This window comes from Notothenia rossii (genome assembly GCF_949606895.1).
Source record: "Notothenia rossii genome assembly, chromosome: 6".
Taxonomy (NCBI): Eukaryota; Metazoa; Chordata; class Actinopteri; order Perciformes; family Nototheniidae; genus Notothenia; species Notothenia rossii.
In genome coordinates, this window is record NC_136909.1 from 72501 (window position 1) to 95000 (window position 22500).

The following is a 22500-nucleotide window of genomic DNA, read 5'->3' on the forward strand; positions in this document are numbered from 1 at the left end:
GAAATGACCCCGAACATGAAATACCTTCACGGAGTGCGTTGAGGCGCAAGCTGTCATCCAGAGAGCAGGAGGGTTTAGCTAGCGCCTCGCTGCAATCTGTAAAGGTCCTTTTCTCAAAATGAGTTCTTTCTCCTACTCTCCGAAATGTCCACTTCAGTAGCACGTAGATACACCAAACCTTCCAGTTATATTCCTATCAATATTATGAAGGCTTTTACAGAAGGGTTTGTTCATATATCATTCATAGCCTGAATTATATAATATTGTATACCAAAAACATGGTGAAAATTGATATTTTAGGGCTGTTGACAGTATTTTCTGATTTAAGGAGTGATAAAAAGAGATATCCAAAATCCCTTCTGTAAAAGCCTTAGATTCTAATATGACTACTAAATGAAACAAGAATTTTGAACCTGGCTTTATCCAAAGTTCAGATTTCGGTTCCTGAAATGTGTTAAAATATGCGCATATTTAATGAGATAACGGCATGTGCATCTTTAAACATGCTATTTCAGAAAACTTGTAATACAAAGGGCAATTGCCTTATTGTAATTAAATAGTGAAATTTCTAGCTGATATCTTTAACACTAGAACCGCCAACGGCTACATTTGCTGTTTTTTGATTGTATGTAACTTTTTTTCAATAATATATTAAAGTCTCCCAGTCCGTGACTTTTCATGAAAGTGTGTTTGTAGCACCCTCTTTTGTTAAAAATTGTCAATAGGAAGTCAGATTTAAACAAATTGCCAAAAAAAATGACATTTATACCTATATCCGCCAGCGGGTAATATTTACCTCATAGAAAATGCAGCGTAAACATGACGTGTTGCTATAGCAACGCCTTTTGTCGACTGTGGTTCCTTATAGATAGAGAGAGAGAGAGAGAGAGAGAGAGAGAGAGAGAGAGATAGATAGATAGATAGATATATTGGTAGATGGATAGAGAGAGATATAGAAAGATAGTTATAGATAGTGTAACTTCTTGGAGAATACAAGATCTTGGATGACTGAGCTCACGTTGAGGACGTAATGCATGTGTGCAGGTTACATGCCAGTTGAATAAAGATGGACACTCGGAATGAGAGAAGTAGTCTGCGTCGTCTGTTTATGTAGACAATTATGTGTCCACAGAACATTACAGATAGATCTATAGATAGATAGAGAGATAGATAGATAGATGTGTACCTAAACAAAACACAAGTCTAACACCAAGCGTTTAAATCAGCACTCTTAGCGATATTTTATACTTCATGCTATCTGCACAACCTATATCATATGAAAAGCTGAGAGTCCACAGATTATATTGGTATAAGTTTCATCCCTGTGCGATCAAATCTCACTGTTCTGTACGATAAATAAAAGAACATTGTACCTTGAAAATCAATAGCGGGTACATTTTACCCATTGGCGGTTTTAGGTATACAGCGACCTCTCGCGGTTCTAGTGTTAAGGTAAAAAGATTACCCTATTCACCTGGGGTGTCTCGCCGTTTTTAAGCATGTCATAAGCATGTTTTGTCTTGACTATTTTACAATTATATTATAATAAAAACAATATAGTATTTATATTATTGAATTGATTATGATTATTATTATTAGTAGAGGTAGTCTATTTGCATTCATTATATTTTAATCTTTTTGAGGCTAGTATTTGGCAGGAAATGCAGACATATTCACGTGTAAACGCATACTGAACGAAATACACGCAGATTTACCATTTACCTCACTGTATTAAAAATTAACTGTGTTGATAATAATAAAAAACAGGAATTATATTTGCAAAGTACTTTGAAAAAATTCACTCCTGTCGGTTGGGGGGGGTGGGGTGCCTCATCTCACAATGTCGCTTGGGGCCCCAAGTTGGCCAGGGACGGCCCTGTGAACCCTAACCCTAACGCTACCTTGCCCAAGAAAAGGCTAATTCTCTGGATGCATGTTTCTCTTCAATAATGGTACCAGGAGACATTATGTTTCTATTACATTAACCACAACATGTTGAGTATTCAACGAGCCACTGGGACGCGCTGTACCGGACATTACATCACCCACTTCCCACGCAGGGGGGGGGGCAGAGGTGCATGTTGGGATTGACGGTGATGTTAGCAATACGATGAGTTTGTTTCATGAGAAAAACATATTTAAATAAATGTTCTCTTTTCATCAATTATTGAACATTAATAACTGGACTGAAAACATTTAGAAATATACAAATAATGCGTAAATAAAAAATAAAGACTGTAAATATAGATATATAATTATAATATAGTGTAATAAAACACACAGTAGAGTATAATTATACTATGAATGATAAAGTATATGAGTATATATACTATGAATTATATAGTATACGAGTATATATACTATGAATGATATGAGTATATATAATATGAATGCAGGACGGTGCAGCTATAAATAGGAAGGTACTCACCACGGTGAGCAGAGATCCGAACAGCAGCAGCACGAACACATTCAGCAGGCTCTCCTCCGACTCCATCCTCCGTCACCTCCACCAGGCTATCTTTAGCCAGGCTATCTTTAACCAGGCTATCTGTACCCAGTCTGTCTGTAACCAGGCTATCTGTACCCGGGCTATATTTACACAGGCTGTCTTTAACCAGGCTATCTGTACCCAGTCTATCTGTGCCCAATCTATCTGTACCCAGTCTATCTGTACCCAGTCTATCTGTACCCAGTCTATCTGTAACCAGGCTATCTGTAACCAGTCTATCTGCTAAGCAAGCTATCTCAAGGCTATCCGCTCACAGTCTGTTGTATATGCTTCTTCCTGCTCTTCCTCCTCCCCCCTCCTGTCTGTCTTTCTTCTCTGGTGTGTGTATGTGTCTGTGTGTGTGTGTGTGTGTCTGTGTGTGTGTGTGTGTGTCTGTGTGTGTGTGTGTGTGTGTGTGTGTGTGTGTGCGTGTGTGTGTGTGTGTGTGTGTGTGTGTTGTGTGTGTGTGTATGTGAGGATGGTCACCCAGCGTCTTCACAGCAGCTGATGTCACCACAGCGGTATGAAGCTGATTCCAGGTTAGTCTTAATGAACTGCGTTGAATGTACCACAAGGATGCAGAAATAATAATAATATAATGGTACTGGTGAGTATAATGATTCTGGTTAGTGGAAATGTTCCTGGTTAGTATAATGCTACTGGTTAGTATAATTTTACTGGTTAGTATAATGGTCCCATTATTATAATGGTCCTGGTTAGTATAATGGTACTGGTTAGTATAATGGTACTGGTTAGTGGAAATGGTCCTGGTTAGTATAATGCCACTGGTTAGTATAATGGTACTGGTTAGTATAATGGTCCCATTATTATAATGGTACTGGTGAGTAAAATGGTACTGGTTAGTATAATGGTACTGGTTAGTGGAAATGGTCCTGGTTATTATAATGGTCCTGGTTAGTATAATGGTACTGGTTAATATAATGGTCCCATTATTATAATGGTACTGGTTAGTGGAAATGGTCCTGGTTAGTATAATGCTACTGGTTAGTATAATGGTACCGGTTAGAGTAATGGTACTGGTTAGTGTAATGGTATGGGTTGGTAGTACACTGTCTTGATGGTATGTAAGCAGAAACCCTGTTAGCACCAAGCAGCCCCCCCCCTTCCTCTCTCTGAACACACAGAGGCAGATGGGCGAGAAAATGTCCCTAAATTAATCATTTCATCTCAGGTCGTCGTCATGGAAACATGATTGTGTGTGTGTGTGTGTGTGTGTGTGTGTGTGTGTGTGTGTGTGTGTGTGTGTGTGTGTGTGTGTGTGTGTGTGTGTGTGTGTGTGTGTGTGTGTGTGTGTGTGTGTGCATGTGTGTAGGATTCACACTCAGTCTGTTGGTTTCAGCAGAAATGAGGAACATTTTGTCACAGGAAGACAGAAGTGAGAATAATGAATAATAATGAATAATAATGAATAATAATGAATAATAATGAATAATAATGAATAATGTCTCAAAGCATCTCCTGTTATAACACTGATATAATAATAATTAAAACTGCGGACACAGACGTGCAAGCAGTTGTGGGCGGGCCTTCGCGTCCGAGCGCCTGTCGGTGAGGGTCGCCGGTCGTCCCGGCGTCAAGCAGACGCGCGCAAGTCTTCCGAAATGAGCCGTTAGTCATTTCTCAAATGTTGGCGTCCCGGACTCCAAGGTCCTCCGGCAGCGACCCGGAAACGGATGTGGGCGCGCCGCCTCGAAGGAAATGGAATTTGTCTAAATGCTCGTCGAGGACCGATTATGGCGGAGGCTGTCTGGAGGAGCAGTAACCGTGGCGTGTGGTGCTGTGGGTTGTGCAGACTTTCTGCCCTTTACCGTTTGTTTACTCAATAAACGCATCTCCTCTGGATATTAGGCTATGTATGTTTTTAATACAACTATTTTAATTTCGAGCCGACATTTACAGTTAGAACAGCTGCTGATGCCAGTGCAGAAAGCAGAACAGTGTGTATAATATTTATCACTCAATAATATAAGTAACAGGCCGACATTACACACTTTATTTGTATGCTTTAGTAGATATCTACAAATAAACAGTTGATATTTTTCATGAAACCAAATACCGCTTCACATCATAACATATACAGTTGCAAGAAAAAGTATGTGAACCATTTGGAATTACCTGAATTTCTGCATAAGTTGGTCATAAAATGGAGGAAGCCACTGCTGTCCAGAAAAAACCTTGCTGCACGTTTGAAGTTTGCAAAAGAGCACCTGGATGTTCCACAGCACTACTGGCAAAATATTCTGTGGACAGATGAAACCAAAGTTGAGTTGTTTGGAAGGAACACACAACGCTATGTGTGGAGAGAAAAAGGCACAGCACACCAACATCAAAACCTCATCCCAACTGTGAAGTATGGTGGAGGGAGCATCGTGGTTTGGGGCTGCTGCCTCAGGGCCTGGACAGATTGCCATCATCCACGGAAAAATGAATTCTCAAGTTGATCAAGACATTTTGCTGGAAAACTTAAGACCATCTGTCCACCAATTGAAGCTCAACAGAAGATGGGTGATGCAACAGGACAACGACCCAAAGCACAGAAGTAAATCAACAACAGAATGGCTTCAACAGAAGAAAATAGGCCTTCTGGAGTGGCCCAGTCAGAGTCCTGATCTCAACCCAATTGAGATGCTGTGACCTCAAGAGAGCGATTCACACCAGACATCCCAAGAATATTGCTGAACTGAAACACTTTTGTAAAGAGGAATGGTCCAAAGTTCCTCCTGACCGTTGTGCAGGTCTGATATTCAACTATAGGAAACGTTTGGTTGAGGTTATTGCTGCCAAAGGAGGGTCAACGAGTTATTCAATCCAAGGGTTCACATACTTTTTCCACCCTGCTCTGTGAATGTTTACATGGTGTGTTCAATAAAAACATATAATTGTTTGTGTTGTTTTAGCTTAAGCAGACTGTGTTTGTCTATTGTTGTGACTTAGATGAAGATCAGAACACATTTTATGACCAATCTATGCAGAAATCCAGGAAGTTCCAAAGGGTTCTGCCGCCAGCAGAGGGAGCTGCTGGACTAACACTCAACATCAATGCCAACAGTGTGTGTGTGTGTGTGTGTGTGTGTGTGTGTGCGTGTCTGTGTGTGTGTGTGTGTGTGTGTGTGTGTGTGTGTGTGTGTGTGTGTGTCTGTGTGTGTGTGTGTGTGTGTGTCAAAAATGGTACATTCTCCGTTAGCTTACGAGCTCCCCGTTTGAGCAGTCAACTACTCATTCGCAATTTAGCATCACATTGGATATGGGCTGATCTTGTCCTGGTTTGGAATTTTTCCGAACATTTCCCTAGGAGAAGTGTGCGAAAACGCGCTTAAAACGCGCTTAAAACGCGCTTAAAACGCGCTTAAAACGCGCTTAAAACGTATATTTTTCAAAATGGCCGACATTATGGTGGGAGGGAATAATGGAAGCCATTTTTAAATATATCCGCAATTCCATGAGGAATGTCTGTGCCAAGTTTTGGGTAGTTTGGAGAAACTATATGTGACTACTGCACAATAGGGGGCGCTAGTGAGCATTTTTTATTTTTAATTAAACACGTTTTCTTTTTACATTCTCGAAAAAGTTGTGGGCTGTGACGTGTGTCCCAAGTTGCGCATCCGTAGCGCATTTTATGCTAACGCGATATTAAAAAAAAAGTATAGGCCATGCCCACGTTCGTCGTTCGTTGCAACGCTTTACGTCTCAGTTCATAGTCACCCCCAGAGTATGTCTATGTATGTATGTTTTATTTCGTCCATCCCTTCTTGACTTATAAATTGGTGGTCTTTTTGGCGCCCCATATAGCCCAAAATGACAATGCCTTGGTGTGCCTATTCCCCAACACAGTGGTGAATGGATACATTCTTGATGAGTTATGAGCATTTCTTTCTAAGCCACACCTTTTTGCTAATACGTTTTGATTAATGGCGGCCATATGTATTAACTGAACATGCTCATTTCCTACTGTAATGTGTGTGACCCTCCACCGATGTGGTATATATAATATTGCACTTTTTTTAACATTATGCTAATTTTTTTTTAAAGTAGGCGGAGCTTAGGGGTTAAAGAGGACTTTATGTAGAGCAGGTCAACCCGGGTAAGTGTGCAAAAGTTCAGGTCCATCTGAGTTACAGTGCGTCTATGTACATTTTTCAAAAACGCTTTACATATAGGTGTCGCTAGCGAGCATGTGGGACATTTTTAACCCGTCGACTCCAGAATGTCAAATTTTTCACCGGTCCTGACGTCCGTGCAAAATTTTGCTGCATGAATGGCGTGGTAAAGGCCGAAAAAACAGGTTGGAAGATTGGCGCATATACTAACATGAAATCTACGAATAACAATAGGTCTTCGCACACTTCGTGCTCATGCCCGAATAATAATAATAATAATAATATTAATACTAATAATTATGATGATAATAATATATAATAATAATGATGATGGACATTGAAAGATGTTATACAATAAATCAGTATTGTATTATTGTGAAGGAATAACACATTTTCATTAAACGACACATGATCAGAAATCCTTTATTGTTCCCACAGCCGTCCGAGTAGCTCCTTCTGGTGCACATAGTGATGTCATAAAGGGCCTTTATCTGATGTTCTGGTGAAGAAATCTGAGGGAGAAATTATCAAAATAACTAACCCGTTTCATTCATAGCGTACTTTATTTTGAAAGGTTAACATACAGGAAGTTGTAGAAAAGCATGATCAGCAGTCTCACGTCCAAATAAAAAATTAGTAACTCCTCAACATCACAGAAAATATTTAACAACAAGCAGGGGGCGGGGCTAACACCCTCTTTATGTGGGGGCGGGGCTAACACCGTCTTTATGTTGGGACGGGACATGAACCTCTTTGTGTGGGGGCGGGCCATGAACCTCATAGTGTGGGGGCAGGGCTAACACCCTCTTTAAGTGGGGCCGCAGCTAACACCTCTTTATGTGGTGACGGGCCATGAACCTCTTTATGTGGGGACGGGGCTAACACCCTCTTTATGAGGGGGCGGGGCAAACACCCTCTTTATGTGGGGACGGGCCATAAACCTCTTTATGTGGGGACGGGCCATGAACCTCTTTGTGTGGGGGCGGGGCTAACAACCTCTCTATGTGGGGGCGGGGCTAACACCCTCTTTATGTGGCATGGGGCTAACACCCTCTTTATGTGGGCTGGGGCTAACATCCTCTTTATGTTGGGGCGGGGCTAACACTCTCTTTATGTGGGGGCTGGCCATGAACCTCTTTCTGTCGGGGCATGCCATGAACTTCTTTGTGTGGGGGCGGGGCTAACATCGTCTTTATGTGGGGTGGGGCTAACACCCTCTTTATGTGGGGGGGGGGCAAACATCCTCTTTATGTGGGGGCGGGGCTAACACCCTATTTATGTGGGGTCGGGGCTAACACCCTCTTTATTTGGGGGCGGGGCTAACACCCTCTTTATGTGGGGGTGAGGCTGATGCATGCTTGTTAGTGCGGGTTGGGGGTAATGTTAGCATGCAGGGGCAGGGCTAATGTGAGGGGGGGCTGACACACGCAATGAATGTGTGGGAGGGGCTATCACACGCAATTAATGTGTGGGAGGGGCTAACACACGCAATTAATGTGGGGGCGTGGTTATTAAATGCTTTTAATGTGGGGGTGGGGTTATTACATACTTTTAATGTGGGGGTGGGGTTATTACATGCTTGTTAGTGTGGGGCAGGGCTAATGTTAGCAAAAAGGGGCGGAGCTAATGTTTGTAGGTATACAGGGGGAGGGGCTAATGTTTGCAGGTAGACAGGGGGTGGGGCTAATGTCAGCAGGTATGCAGGGGGTGGGGCTAATGTTAGCAGATATACAGGGGCAGGGCTACACCTGTACAGCATAGGATTTATTTACACAATACAAATTGAAATCTCTAGAGAAGGAGTTGATAGCGTTTCTACAGAAGCCTCAGATCACACACACATATCCTTTAGTCCTTTATTTGGAGGAAGCATCCTCCATAATGTTTGATCAATAACACAGTTTTACTAACATTTATTTTTTACATTTAGATTTCTCAGTTTGAATTAAAAAGGTGAAACTGATCTCATGTCAGTTAGTCAGTGAATCAGAAACTGAAACACAATGAGATAAAAAGTTAGTATTTCATCAGAGTTTTCTGCTGTTTGTGAATAAAGAATCCGTTATAACTAAACGTTAATGTGTGTGTTTACATTCTGCAGGAATGAGTCCCAAAACTCTTCCAAGAGTCAGCAGATAATCCCTTCCTGTTTGGAAGTCAATGGTTTCTGAATGTGTTTTTGGTTGTTATCCTGAAATATGGTCTGTGGTTAACACAAGCTGAAGAGACTTAAACGTTCTGTTCTACCACACAAAATATGTCAGTAAATACCCCACTGGTGACGTGAAGTCATGTGACCATGCTGTAGTTCCTTTATAGCCAAGCATTAGCCTCCTTTAGCTTAGCGGTGGTGATGTGCAGTCATGTGACCGTGCTGAAGTTCTTTTATAGCCCAACTTTAGCCTCCTTTAGCTTAGCGGTAGCGACGGGAAGTCATGTGACCGTGCTGTTGTTCCTTTATAGCTCAACATTAGCCTCCTTTAGCTTAGCGGTAGTGACGTGAAGTTATGTGACCTTGCTGTAGTTCCTTTATAACCCAACATTAGCCTTTAGCTTAGTGGTGGGGATGTGAAGTCATGTGAACGTGCTGTAGTTCCTTAATAGCCCAACATTAGCCTCCTTTAGCTTAGCGGTGGTGACGTGAAGTCATGTGACCGTGCTGTAGTTCCTTTATAGCCCAACATTAACCTCCTTTAGCTTAGCGGTGGTGACGTGAAGTCATGTGACCGTGCTGTAGTTCCTTTATAGCCCAACATTAGCCTCCTTTAGCTTAGCGGTGGTGACGTGAAGTCATGTGACCGTGCTGTAGTTCCTTTATAGCCCAACATTAACCTCCTTTAGCTTAGCGGTGGTGACGTGAAGTCATGTGACCGTGCTGTAGTTCCTTTATAGCCCAACATTTACCTCCTTTAGCTTAGCGGTGGTGACGTGAAGTCATGTGACCGTGCTGTAGTTCCTTTATAGCCCAACATTTACCTCCTTTAGCTTAGCGGTGGTGAAGTGAAGTCATGTGACCGGGCTGTGGTTCCTTTATAGCCTACAGTTAGCTTTTTTCAGAAATCTTAAAGTGTTGTTAATATGTGGAGATTATCCTGCTGATTTAAACTGTAAATATCATAAACGTGTGTTTCACTTGATTCTTTTCTGCAATTATCCAAAACCACATGGAGAAAGCCCATTGGACCAGGGAGATGCTGCCTTCAGGGACCAACACAACAGTACTACATCCTGCAGCTCTGTTACACATTTAAACAAACTAATATAAAATCTGAGCTGATGATGAGTAATGATTAAGGTGGGTCTGTCTAATCCCTGGTCTTTGACCTGTTTCTGGGATCTGTCTAATTCCTGCTGATGTCGCAGTCCTCCATCAGGTACTGACAGCAGTCTGTCCTCTGATTGGCTCACATATCTCAGAGGTTAACTTTCCAATGAAAAGCTGTTACCTTTCCTTTACATCACTTCCTGTGGCGGGACGTCCTCACTGGCTAGACTAGCCGACTACTCTGCACAAAGCCTAGAGGACACAGACAGAGAGACAGGTAGAGAGAGAGAGACAGGTAGAGAGACAGATACATAAGGAAAGACAGAGAGACAGACAGGTAGATATGTTAGAAATCGTAGAGTGAGACAGACATCTGCCTGCAGTCTCACTGCTGAATTCATGAGTATGGATAATGAAGCTTCATGGGTTTAACACCAAAGATAAGGAGGGTTTAATATGTTATACACGAGCACAAGGCAGGTAGAACCGGAGGACCGACTGAGATGAGATTCAGATTGGGTTCAAGTCGTTATTCTCCATCTTAATTCATTAATTAAACGCCTGCCTCATGGACCAACAGTAGAACAGGAAGTCCCACCATCTGCTTGAAATTATTGGCTGCCTCTGTCTGACACTGACGGTATGGGTGGGGCTTAACTGTGAGAGGTGTTACCAGAAGGGCTGCTGCTGTAACCATGGCAATAGACGTGATGACATTCAGAGGTCATGTAGAGGTCCGTTTAAGGTTTCAGGTTCATGTAAAGGTCATGTAGGGGTCATATTAAGGTCATATTAAGGTAATACAGGTTATATTAAGGTCATATTAAGGTAATACAGATCACATTAAGGTGGTATTAAGGTCATATGTATGTCATGGCACCTTTGGCGCTGCTTTCCAGGAAGACTTTGATGTAGGAGGTGGGGACATATCCCTCCTCCTCCAGGTTCCTCCGTACTCTTGTCCAGCCGTCACCTTTGTCTTCTTCCACAACAGAAAGTAGTTCTGCCTCCACCATCGACAGAGTGCCTTCATTCTGACCTGCAGCAGATCAATCAGATCATGAATACAGACACGACGGGAAGAAAGCTTTTAGTTGTGCAGCTCCACTAACTTGGAACAGTCTGCAAAAATGTTTAAAACTGAGCACTTTGGTTCCCCTGCATCTTCTAAAACTCGGCTGTGTGACATGCTGTTTTATACTCATGGTACCTGTCACTGTAAATAGAGTTTGTAAACTGTACCCTGTAATTAATGTTGTATGTCTTCCTTATTGTTGTTCTGTTGTTTTTTATGTTACATGTGTAACAAATGTGCTGCAGGTCACCCTTGAAAAAGAGATATAATAATAATAATAATAATAATAATAATAATAATAATAATAATAATAATAATAATACATTTATTTTGAGGGACGCCTTTCATAACACCCAAGGACACCTTACAGGGCATAGGGGCAATATAGGGAACAATTAAAACAGTGGATTTAGTGAAGTATCAGCCCGGGTAAGACAAGACAAACAACAGGAAATTGACTACATAAGCACACAAGAGGACACAGGGTACAGATTATAAAGAAAATGCCAGTTTGAACAGGTGGGTTTTGCGTTGGGTTTTGAATGTTGTTATGGAATCAGACTGTTGGATGTGTAGTGGCAGGGAGTTCCACAGTCTGGGAGCCGAGCAGCTGAAAGCTCGAGCACCCATGGTTTTGAGGCGATAGCTTGGGACGGTGAGAAGTCCTACAGACGAAGAGCGGAGGGTGCGGGAGGGGGTGTACTCCTGAAGGAGGTCGGTGATGTAGATGGGGGCAAGGTCGTAGAGAGCTTTATATATGAGTAGAAGGTTTTTGTAGTCAATACGGTAGCGTACAGGAAGCCAGTGTAGCCGAGTGAGAATTGGGGTGACGTGGTCGGATGAGTTGGTGCGGGTGATGATCTGAACAGCAGAGTTCTGGATTATTTGCAGTCTATTGAGGAGCTTGATGGAAAGGCCAGTCAGAAGTGCATTGCAGTAATCAATCCGGGATGTGACGAATGAGTGGACCAGGATTTCAGTGCGGGTGGTGTTTTTTATGTGTGGTGCGAATGAGAGGGAGCCGTCCAAAATGACACCGAGGCTTTTCACTTGGGCAGCGAATGGTATGGGGAAGCCGTCGATGATGATGTTTGGTGCTGGGGTGTTATGTGAATTGGTGAGGGTGGATTTGGTGCTGATGAGCAGGGCCTTAGTTCTGCTACCGTTAAGCTTCAGGAGGTTCCTGCTCATCCAGCTCCTGATGCCCTCAAGGCAGGTGGTGAGGGAGGTTGGGGGGAGGGCAGTGGTGGGTTTGGAGGAAATGTAGACCTGTGTGTCGTCGGCGTAGCAGTGAAAATTAACCTCATGACGACGGAGGATTTTGCCCAGGGGGAGGAGATTATTTGATGAACAGGAGTGGACCCAGTACTGACCCCTGGGGGACACCCAGTGAAATAACACTTTCTTGTGTCTTGTGATTACAGAGTTGTACAAACTGTTGTCTGTCACTGAAGTATGATGAGAACCAGGAGAGTGCAACACCAGTGATCCCAATGCCAGCCAGGCGGTCCAGGAGTAGTGGGTGAGAGATGGTATCGAATGCAGCGCTGAGGTGAAGGAGGATGGGGATGGTGAGAAGTCCGGAGTCAGCTGCACGGAGGAGGTCGTTGGTGATTTTAACCAGGGCTGTTTCAGTACTGTGTTTTTGGCGGAAACCAGATTGGAAGGGTTCATGGAGGTTGTTTGTGTCCAGATGGGACTGAAGCTGTGCGGCAACCACCCTCTCAAGGGTCTTGCAAATGAAGGGTAAGTTGGAGATGGGCCTGTAGTGGTTTAGATCGGCTGGGTCAGTACCAGGTTTTTTGAGGATGGGAGTGATTGCAGCCAGTTTGAGGGGGGTGGGTACAATTCCAGAGGTGAGGGAGGAGTTAATTATGTCAGTGATCATGGGTGATATGGCTGGTAGGCAAGCCTTGACCAGGGTGGTGGGAAGAGGATCAAGCTGACAGGTGGTGGTTTTAGCTTTACGGATGAGCTCTGAGATGGTGTGTTCCGATGCTGGGGTGAAGATGGAGAGGGATCTGATGAGTGATGGACCAGTGGTAGCCATACAGGGTGGATCACTTGAGGAGGTGCATGCTGAGGCCAGGTGAATGGTGTTAATTTTGGAGTGAAAAAATTGCAGAAAGTCAGTACATTGGTCAATGGAGATATCTGGAAGGAGGGTTTGAGGAGGCTGAAGTAGGTGACTGACTGTGGAGAAAATAACTCTGTTGTTACCAGTGCTGATGAGGTTGGAGTAATATGAGGACTTGGCATTGGAAAGCGCGTTCTTGTAGAGGTGAAGGTGATCCGAGTACATGTGCGTGTGAACTGAGAGTTCGGTGCTCTTGCACAGCCGCTCCAGTCGGCGGCCAGTTGTTTTGAGCTGACGTAGCTCAGAGGTGAACCAGTGGGCGGAGTGGGTGAATTAAACTTTGCGAGTTTTCAGGGTAGCCAGGGCAGTGAGGGAAGAGGAGAGAAAGTTATTATAGTGATTCACTAGGTCAGCAGGGTGGGTGGATGTTGGAGGATTGGGGTAGGAATGAATCAGAGTGGTGAGATATGTGGGGTTAATGTGTTTAATGTTTCTGAAGGTGATGGACCGTTTTTTTTGGCTTTGGAAAGGGTGGCATGGATATAAAAAATTACAGCTTTATGGTCAGAAATTGGGAATTCAATGACAGCAAGGTTAATGGGAGTGATGCCAGTGCAGCAGAGTAAGTCCAGTATGTGACCTTTGTTATGTGTTGGGAGGTTGACATGTTGTGTGATATCGAGGCAGTCCAGGAGTGAGATTAAATCATTTGCAAAAACATTGGATGGGTCGTCAATGTGGATGTTAAAGTTGCCTAAGAGGATAACAGTAGGGGACATTGCACATACAGATGTTGGTAATGATGAAAATTCAGTGAGAAAAACAGCTGAGGGCTTCGGCGGTCTGTAGATGGAAATAATGATGATGGGTTTGGGGCCATTGAGTTTTACAACTAAGCATTCAAAAGAGGAGTGATGGGGGATAGTGACAGCAATGACTTTAATGTTTTCATGGTGAAACACAGCAAGCCCCCCCACTCCCAATGGCACGGGGTTTACTAATAAAAGCATAACCCGGAGGGACAGCTGCATTAAGCTGGGAGAAGTCATCAGACTGTTGCCAGGTCTCAGTGAGGCATACAAATCAAGCTTGTTGTCCATAATGAAGTCAGAAACCAGCTGGGCCTTATTGGTGAGGGATCTTATGTTAAACAGACATAGTTTCAGACAGTTAAGTTGTGCGTATGTGGATGCTTTAGATAGGGGGGATAACACACTGTGATTGACATCACGGGAAGTGTGAGGGGGGCGTGGCTTAGTGGACCAGAAAGAGTGGATTGTTTTGTTATTGCTGTGTTTTGTGTACTCAAAGATTTGTCCACATCCACGGTGAATGTATCTTGGTCGTTTGAGAATAGTAGAGTGTTGGGCGAGCAGAGCTGGAGGGGTCCTGGAGTAAGACCGGAGACGTAGCAGCTCCGTTGCAGAGTAACGCAGCGGAAGAGACGTGCTTGTTACCGTGAGACACAGAGCGCTCCATATGAGCAGTTTAAAAATCCACATGATGAGTTAAAAACAAAAACAATGTAATCCAGCAATTTGATGATCCAAATGTTTGAAGTGAAGCAACAAACCTGCACTGCTGAGGCAGACGAGTAGTCGTGTTGGTTGTAGCCGCAGGTTTTCTCTCGAGGCGGAGAAACCAGACGTATGGCGCTGGGGACGAGTGACAGGTTAGCCGGTAGTAGCTAACCTGTTTGGGGCGGCCTTCGTGTTGGCAGCAATCCACAGGGGGATATTTGCACCCATGAGAGCTGGCAGAATGGCAGCGGACAGATCCGAACAGGTGTGCTTTGCAGGGCGCACCAGATCAGGCTATCAGGTCAAATAGAGCACAGCCCAAGTAGTCCAGTACGGTGAGCCATGTACCTGCGCGGCTAGCTTCAAGCTACTGAGTGACAGCACAGTAGCACTAGCGCGTATACGGATTGTTAAACGGCTAAATTAATCGTCACAATCTTAGATTGGACAGACGGGTTTGTAGCTGACGGATTTGGAGTCCAGTTGCACAAGACAACATTCAACAGAAATAGCACGAAACAGCACAAAACAATCGACAGACAATGGAGGAGGCGTGGCAGCAACTTGCCAGCGGTCCCTCACTTCCGGAAAAGAGATGTGAGAAATGTTGATCTCAAGGCCTCAAAACGATGCAGAGAAACTAGTCCATGCATTTGTTACTTCAAGGCTGGATTATTGTAACTCCTTATTATCAGGGTGTACCAAGAAGTCAGTCAAGTCGCTTCAGCTCATTCAAAATGCTGCAGCTCGTGTACTAACCAGAGTTAGGAAAAGGGACCACATTACTCCTGTTCTGGCTGCCTTACACTGGCTCCCTATAGAACACAGGATAGAATTTAAAATTCTTCTTCTCGCCTACAAAGCCCTTAATGGGCAGGCGCCATCTTACCTTAAAGAACTCATTATACCCTCCTGTCCTACTAGGGCATTGCGTTCCAAGAATGCAGGGTTGTTGGTTGTTCCTAGAGTCTCTAAATGTACAATGGGAGCCAGAGCCTTTTCTTATCAAGCTCCACTTTTGTGGAATCAGCTTCCAGTTTGTGTTCGGACGGCAGACACCCTATCCGTTTTTAAGAGTGCGCTTAAGACCTTCCTTTTTGATAAAGCTTATAGTTAGGGCTGATTAGATTCAGCCCCTAGTTTTGCTGATATAGGCTTAGTTTGTCGGGGGACATCTTACTTCTTCCTTCTCTCTGTCTATACCTGTGTACTCTCATGTTCCGATTAACCCAGCTTCCCCAAATTTCTTTCTTTTTGGTGTCTATATACGCCGGGATCCGGAGTCATGGATGATCCTGCGGTCCTGTGTCATGGATTGCGAGTCCTGGATCTTGAGTCGTGGCTGTGGTCCTGGATCATAAGTCCTGGATGGATATCCTCGTGGATTCATCTTCTTATTATACACACATGCATTTCCAAACATTTGGTCTACCTATGTTGCAAATGTATTATCTTTTCAATTTACACACGGCATCTATTGCACGTCTGTCCGTCCTGGGAGAGGGATCCCTCCTCTGTTGCTCTCCCTGAGGTTTCTCCCATTTTTCCCTTTAAACTGTGGGGTTTTCTCTGGAAGTTTTTCCTTGTACGATGTGAGGGTCTAAGGACAGAGGGTCTAAGGACAGAGGATCTAAGGACAGAGGGTCTAAGGACAGAGGGTGTCGTATTGTCATACTGATATTCTGTACAAACTGTGAAGTCCACTGAGACAAATGTAACATTTGTGATATTGGGCTATATAAATAAACATTGATTGATTGATTGATTGAAGGGGCTTTCACCTGGTTAAATAAAGACTACAAACAAACAAACAACATGACCCAGGTATAGTGTGTTTAATGACCCAGGTACAGTGTGTTAATGACCCGGGTACAGTGTGTTAATGACCCAGGTATAGTGTGTTTAATGACCCGGGTACAGTGTGTTTAATGACCCGGGTACAGTGTGTTAATGACCCGGGTACAGTGTGTTAATGACCCGGGTACAGTGTGTTTAATGACCCGGGTACAGTGTGTTAATGACCCGGGTACAGTGTGTTAATGACCCGGGTACAGTGTGTTTAATGACCCGGGTACAGTGTGTTAATGACCCGGGTACAGTGTGTTAATGACCCGGGTACAGTGTGTTAATGACCTGGGTCGTCTTCTGTCCCTAACTTTTCTCGTTTCTCTCTGACTTTTTGTTCCTGACGACATGTCCTGACTCACTCTTGGGTCTCAGAACAAAAGTCCTGTACCCTACCGGGGCAACAGTGGTCTCCTGACCCTGCAGACAGGAGACCTCACTGTGTACCTGCACAGCTCCTGTACTGAGGCTACGTCTGATCTACTGTACCTTGAAACGGGTAGAGGGACTTGCAGGTGCCGATGCTCGGTAATGGTTCTTCATCATCGAAGTCATCATCAAACTCGGAGCTGCGGGACTTGAAGTGAAGCTCAGCGCTGTTATCTTCAGTGTAGCTGCCGTCCGGACTGAGAACAGAGAAACAAACAGTTTAAGATTTTAAACTTTTTTTGGGCCATGGAGCGGTTTCATGTTAGACAATATTTTCACGGGCTGGCATTCAAGCGGTCGGGGGATAAATATGACAAAATAAAATGATATGACCGGCATAAAAACAAATATGAAGTGCAGAAGGTGTGGGAGCCCTGAGCTTGAGGTTCTGCAACGAGCTGGTCCAATCTAGAGCTAATGGAGACAATGACACCTGTAGTATGTCTCTTATGTCCAGTCCATGTGGAAATGTAAGCAGGGTTTTCCTTCCTGGCGACCTCAGTATCCCCTGTCCTGCAGAGGGTTGTCTGAAACACACTTTAAGGCTACCTGCTGCAAGCTTCCTTTATGAAGCATCACATGACTGAGACAGATGTATCTTCTCACTTTTCAAAATACAACATCTTTCATTATTTATTCAATCTTTTTGTTCGGCCCGGTACCAAATCACCACCAGTACCAGTCTGTGGACCGGTGGATGGGGACAACTGGACTGCATTGACATTCCTGGAAAAGGGAACTGACATAAGATAAAAAAAGTTGAATCAAGAACTAAACTCTGTTATTAGATCAGTATTTTTCTTATATGACAATTATTGCTAAATCTCGAAGGTCTTTCCCAGCTTTGGAGTTTCTCTGCAAGGGTCAGATAATGATGCACTTTTGATTAGGAACATCAAATGTCCTGTTTGGGTTGCCGTACATATTTGTCCAACATGTCGGACAACTTGCGCTACATATCGGGCAGAGGTCGCGTTAACTGAATATTTTCAGTCTATGACGGATTTATTTGAACAATGACGGAAATATCTGAAAGCAGTCAGATAGACTTAGAACAAACTCGGAACTGCCAAAGCTTCCCCGCAGCGAGGCTCCGGTGTTATGTCAGATGGTCAGTACCTCTCTCTCCCACAGATGGTCAGTACCTCTCTCTCCCACAGATGGTCAGTACCTCTCTGTACCTCTCTCTCCCACAGATGGTCAGTACCTCTCTGTACCTCTCTCTCCCACAGATGGTCAGTACCTCTCTGTACCTCTCTCTCCCACAGATGGTCAGTACCTCTCTCTACCACAGATGGTCAGTACCTCTCTGTACCTCTCTCTCCCACAGATGGTCAGTACCTCTCTGTACCTCTCTCTACAACAGATGGTCAGTACCTCTCTCTACCACAGATGGTCAGTACCTCTCTGTACCTCTCTCTACCACAGATGGTCAGTACCTCTCTCTACCACAGATGGTCAGTACCTCTCTCTACAACAGATGGTCACTACCTCTCTCTACCACAGATGGTCAGTACCTCTCAGTACCTCTCTCTCCCACAGATGGTCAGTACCTCTCTGTACCTCTCTCTACCACAGATGGTCAGTACCTCTCTCTACCACAGATGGTCAGTACCTCTCTGTACCTCTCTCTACCACAGATGGTCAGTACCTCTCTCTACCACAGATGGTCAGTACCTCTCTGTACCTCTCTCTCCCACAGATGGTCAGTACCTCTCTCTCCCACAGATGGTCAGTACCTCTCTGTACCTCTCTCTCCCACAGATGGTCAGTACCTCTCTCTACCACAGATGGTCAGTACCTCTCTGTACCTCTCTCTCCCACAGATGGTCAGTACCTCTCTGTACCTCTCTCTACCACAGATGGTCAGTACCTCTCTCTCCCACAGATGGTCAGTACCTCTCTGTACCTCTCTCTCCCACAGATGGTCAGTACCTCTCTGTACCTCTCTCTACCACAGATGGTCAGTACCTCTCTCTCCCACAGATGGTCAGTACCTCTCTGTACCTCTCTCTCCCACAGATGGTCATTACCTCTCAGTACCTCTCTGTACCACAGATGGTCAGTACCTCTCTCTCCCACAGATGGTCAGTACCTCTCTCTCCCACAGATGGTCAGTACCTCTCTTAACCTCTCTCTCCCACATATGGTCAGTACCTCTCTGTACCTCTCTCTCCCACAGATGGTCAGTACCTCTCTGTACCTCTCTCTCCCACAGATGGTCAGTACCTCTCTCTCCCACAGATGGTCAGTACCTCTCTGTACCTCTCTCTACCACAGATGGTCAGTACCTCTCAGTACCTCTCTCTCCCACAGATGGTCAGTACCTCTCTCTCCCACAGATGGTCAGTACCTCTCTGTACCTCTCTCTCCCACAGATGGTCAGTACCTCTCTCTACCACAGATGGTCAGTACTTCTCTGTACCTCTCTCTCCCACAGATGGTCAGTACCTCTCTGTACCTCTCTCTACCACAGATGGTCAGTACCTCTCTGTACCTCTCTCTCCCACAGATGGTCAGTACCTCTCTCTACCACAGATGGCCAGTACCTCTCTGTACCTCTCTCTCCCACAGATGGTCAGTACCTCTCTGTACCTCTCTCTACAACAGATGGTCAGTACCTCTCTCTACCACAGATGGTCAGTACCTCTCTGTACCTCTCTCTACCACAGATGGTCAGTACCTCTCTCTACCACAGATGGTCAGTACCTCTCTCTACAACAGATGGTCACTACCTCTCTCTACCACAGATGGTCAGTACCTCTCAGTACCTCTCTCTCCCACAGATGGTCAGTACCTCTCTGTACCTCTCTCTACCACAGATGGTCAGTACCTCTCTCTACCACAGATGGTCAGTACCTCTCTGTACCTCTCTCTACCACAGATGGTCAGTACCTCTCTCTACCACAGATGGTCAGTACCTCTCTGTACCTCTCTCTCCCACAGATGGTCAGTACCTCTCTCTCCCACAGATGGTCAGTACCTCTCTGTACCTCTCTCTCCCACAGATGGTCAGTACCTCTCTCTACCACAGATGGTCAGTACCTCTCTGTACCTCTCTCTCCCACAGATGGTCAGTACCTCTCTGTACCTCTCTCTACAACAGATGGTCAGTACCTCTCTCTACCACAGATGGTCAGTACCTCTCTGTACCTCTCTCTACCACAGATGGTCAGTACCTCTCTCTACCACAGATGGTCAGTACCTCTCTGTACAACAGATGGTCACTACCTCTCTCTACCACAGATGGTCAGTACCTCTCAGTACCTCTCTCTCCCACAGATGGTCAGTACCTCTCTGTACCTCTCTCTCCCACAGATGGTCAGTACCTCTCTGTACCTCTCTCTACCACAGATGGTCAGTACCTCTCTCTACCACAGATGGTCAGTACCTCTCTGTACCTCTCTCTACCACAGATGGTCAGTACCTCTCTCTACCACAGATGGTCAGTACCTCTCTGTACCTCTCTCTCCCACAGATGGTCAGTACCTCTCTCTCCCACAGATGGTCAGTACCTCTCTGTACCTCTCTCTCCCACAGATGGTCAGTACCTCTCTCTACCACAGATGGTCAGTACCTCTCTGTACCTCTCTCTCCCACAGATGGTCAGTACCTCTCTGTACCTCTCTCTACCACAGATGGTCAGTACCTCTCTCTCCCACAGATGGTCAGTACCTCTCTGTACCTCTCTCTCCCACAGATGGTCAGTACCTCTCTGTACCTCTCTCTACCACAGATGGTCAGTACCTCTCTCTCCCACAGATGGTCAGTACCTCTCTGTACCTCTCTCTCCCACAGATGGTCATTACCTCTCAGTACCTCTCTGTACCACAGATGGTCAGTACCTCTCTCTCCCACAGATGGTCAGTACCTCTCTCTCCCACAGATGGTCAGTACCTCTCTTAACCTCTCTCTCCCACATATGGTCAGTACCTCTCTGTACCTCTCTCTCCCACAGATGGTCAGTACCTCTCTGTACCTCTCTCTCCCACAGATGGTCAGTACCTCTCTCTCCCACAGATGGTCAGTACCTCTCTGTACCTCTCTCTACCACAGATGGTCAGTACCTCTCAGTACCTCTCTCTCCCACAGATGGTCAGTACCTCTCTCTCCCACAGATGGTCAGTACCTCTCTGTACCTCTCTCTCACACAGATGGTCAGTACCTCTCTCTACCACAGATGGTCAGTACCTCTCTGTACCTCTCTCTCCCACAGATGGTCAGTACCTCTCTGTACCTCTCTCTACCACAGATGGTCAGTACCTCTCTGTACCTCTCTCTCCCACAGATGGTCAGTACCTCTCTCTACCACAGATGGCCAGTACCTCTCTGTACCTCTCTCTCCCACAGATGGTCAGTACCTCTCTGTACCTCTCTCTACAACAGATGGTCAGTACCTCTCTCTACCACAGATGGTCAGTACCTCTCTGTACCTCTCTCTACCACAGATGGTCAGTACCTCTCTCTACCACAGATGGTCAGTACCTCTCTCTACAACAGATGGTCACTACCTCTCTCTACCACAGATGGTCAGTACCTCTCAGTACCTCTCTCTCCCACAGATGGTCAGTACCTCTCTGTACCTCTCTCTACCACAGATGGTCAGTACCTCTCTCTACCACAGATGGTCAGTACCTCTCTGTACCTCTCTCTACCACAGATGGTCAGTACCTCTCTCTACCACAGATGGTCAGTACCTCTCTGTACCTCTCTCTCCCACAGATGGTCAGTACCTCTCTCTCCCACAGATGGTCAGTACCTCTCTGTACCTCTCTCTCCCACAGATGGTCAGTACCTCTCTCTACCACAGATGGTCAGTACCTCTCTGTACCTCTCTCTCCCACAGATGGTCAGTACCTCTCTGTACCTCTCTCTCCCACAGATGGTCAGTACCTCTCTGTACCTCTCTCTACCACAGATGGTCAGTACCTCTCTCTCCCACAGATGGTCAGTACCTCTCTGTACCTCTCTCTCCCACAGATGGTCAGTACCTCTCTGTACCTCTCTCTACCACAGATGGTCAGTACCTCTCTCTCCCACAGATGGTCAGTACCTCTCTGTACCTCTCTCTCCCACAGATGGTCATTACCTCTCAGTACCTCTCTGTACCACAGATGGTCAGTACCTCTCTCTCCCACAGATGGTCAGTACCTCTCTCTCCCACAGATGGTCAGTACCTCTCTTAACCTCTCTCTCCCACATATGGTCAGTACCTCTCTGTACCTCTCTCTCCCACAGATGGTCAGTACCTCTCTGTACCTCTCTCTCCCACAGATGGTCAGTACCTCTCTCTCCCACAGATGGTCAGTACCTCTCTGTACCTCTCTCTACCACAGATGGTCAGTACCTCTCAGTACCTCTCTCTCCCACAGATGGTCAGTACCTCTCTCTCCCACAGATGGTCAGTACCTCTCTGTACCTCTCTCTCCCACAGATGGTCAGTACCTCTCTCTCCCACAGATGGTCAGTACCTCTCTGTACCTCTCTCTCCCACAGATGGTCAGTACCTCTCTGTACCTCTCTCTCCCACAGATGGTCAGTACCTCTCTGTACCTCTCTCTCCCACAGATGGTCAGTACCTCTCAGTACCACAGATGGTCAGTACCTCTCTCTGCTGGCTGGACTGCGGTTGTCCAGCTGCTTCAGGCTGCTGCTGCCCGGCGTTGTTACCTGGGAATTTGAC

The 22500-nt window shown here is 45.3% G+C and overlaps 2 protein-coding genes across 11 annotated transcripts in view; both read right to left on the reverse strand.

Moving 5' to 3' along the window:
• Positions 1–2903, reverse strand: part of LOC307044300 (noelin-like) — a 12507-nt gene extending 9604 nt beyond the window's left edge. The window contains exon 1 of the mRNA XM_079689387.1: positions 2429–2903. Coding sequence (XP_079545513.1) covers positions 2429–2494 — 66 coding nt within the window. The 5' untranslated portion in view covers positions 2495–2903. The remainder of the gene's footprint in view (positions 1–2428) is intronic.
• Positions 2904–4487: 1584 nt separating this feature from the next.
• The window catches only part of LOC307044298 (formin-binding protein 1-like), a 45016-nt gene continuing 27003 nt past the window's right edge, over positions 4488–22500 (reverse strand). For 8 of the 10 annotated variants that reach the window (XM_079689383.1, XM_079689382.1, XM_079689381.1 and 5 more), the window contains 4 exons: positions 22423–22500; positions 16878–17014; positions 10752–10910; positions 7151–10123 (listed from right to left, as the gene is read on the reverse strand). The exon at positions 22423–22500 is cut by the window's right edge and continues 68 nt beyond it. In XM_079689383.1, coding sequence (XP_079545509.1) covers positions 10095–10123; positions 10752–10910; positions 16878–17014; positions 22423–22500 — 403 coding nt within the window. In that variant the 3' untranslated portion in view covers positions 7151–10094. Of the gene's footprint in view, positions 4750–7013; positions 7119–7150; positions 10124–10751; positions 10911–16877; positions 17015–22422 lie in introns of those variants that run through there. The other 2 variants (XM_079689379.1, XM_079689378.1) reach the window with 2 other exon arrangements.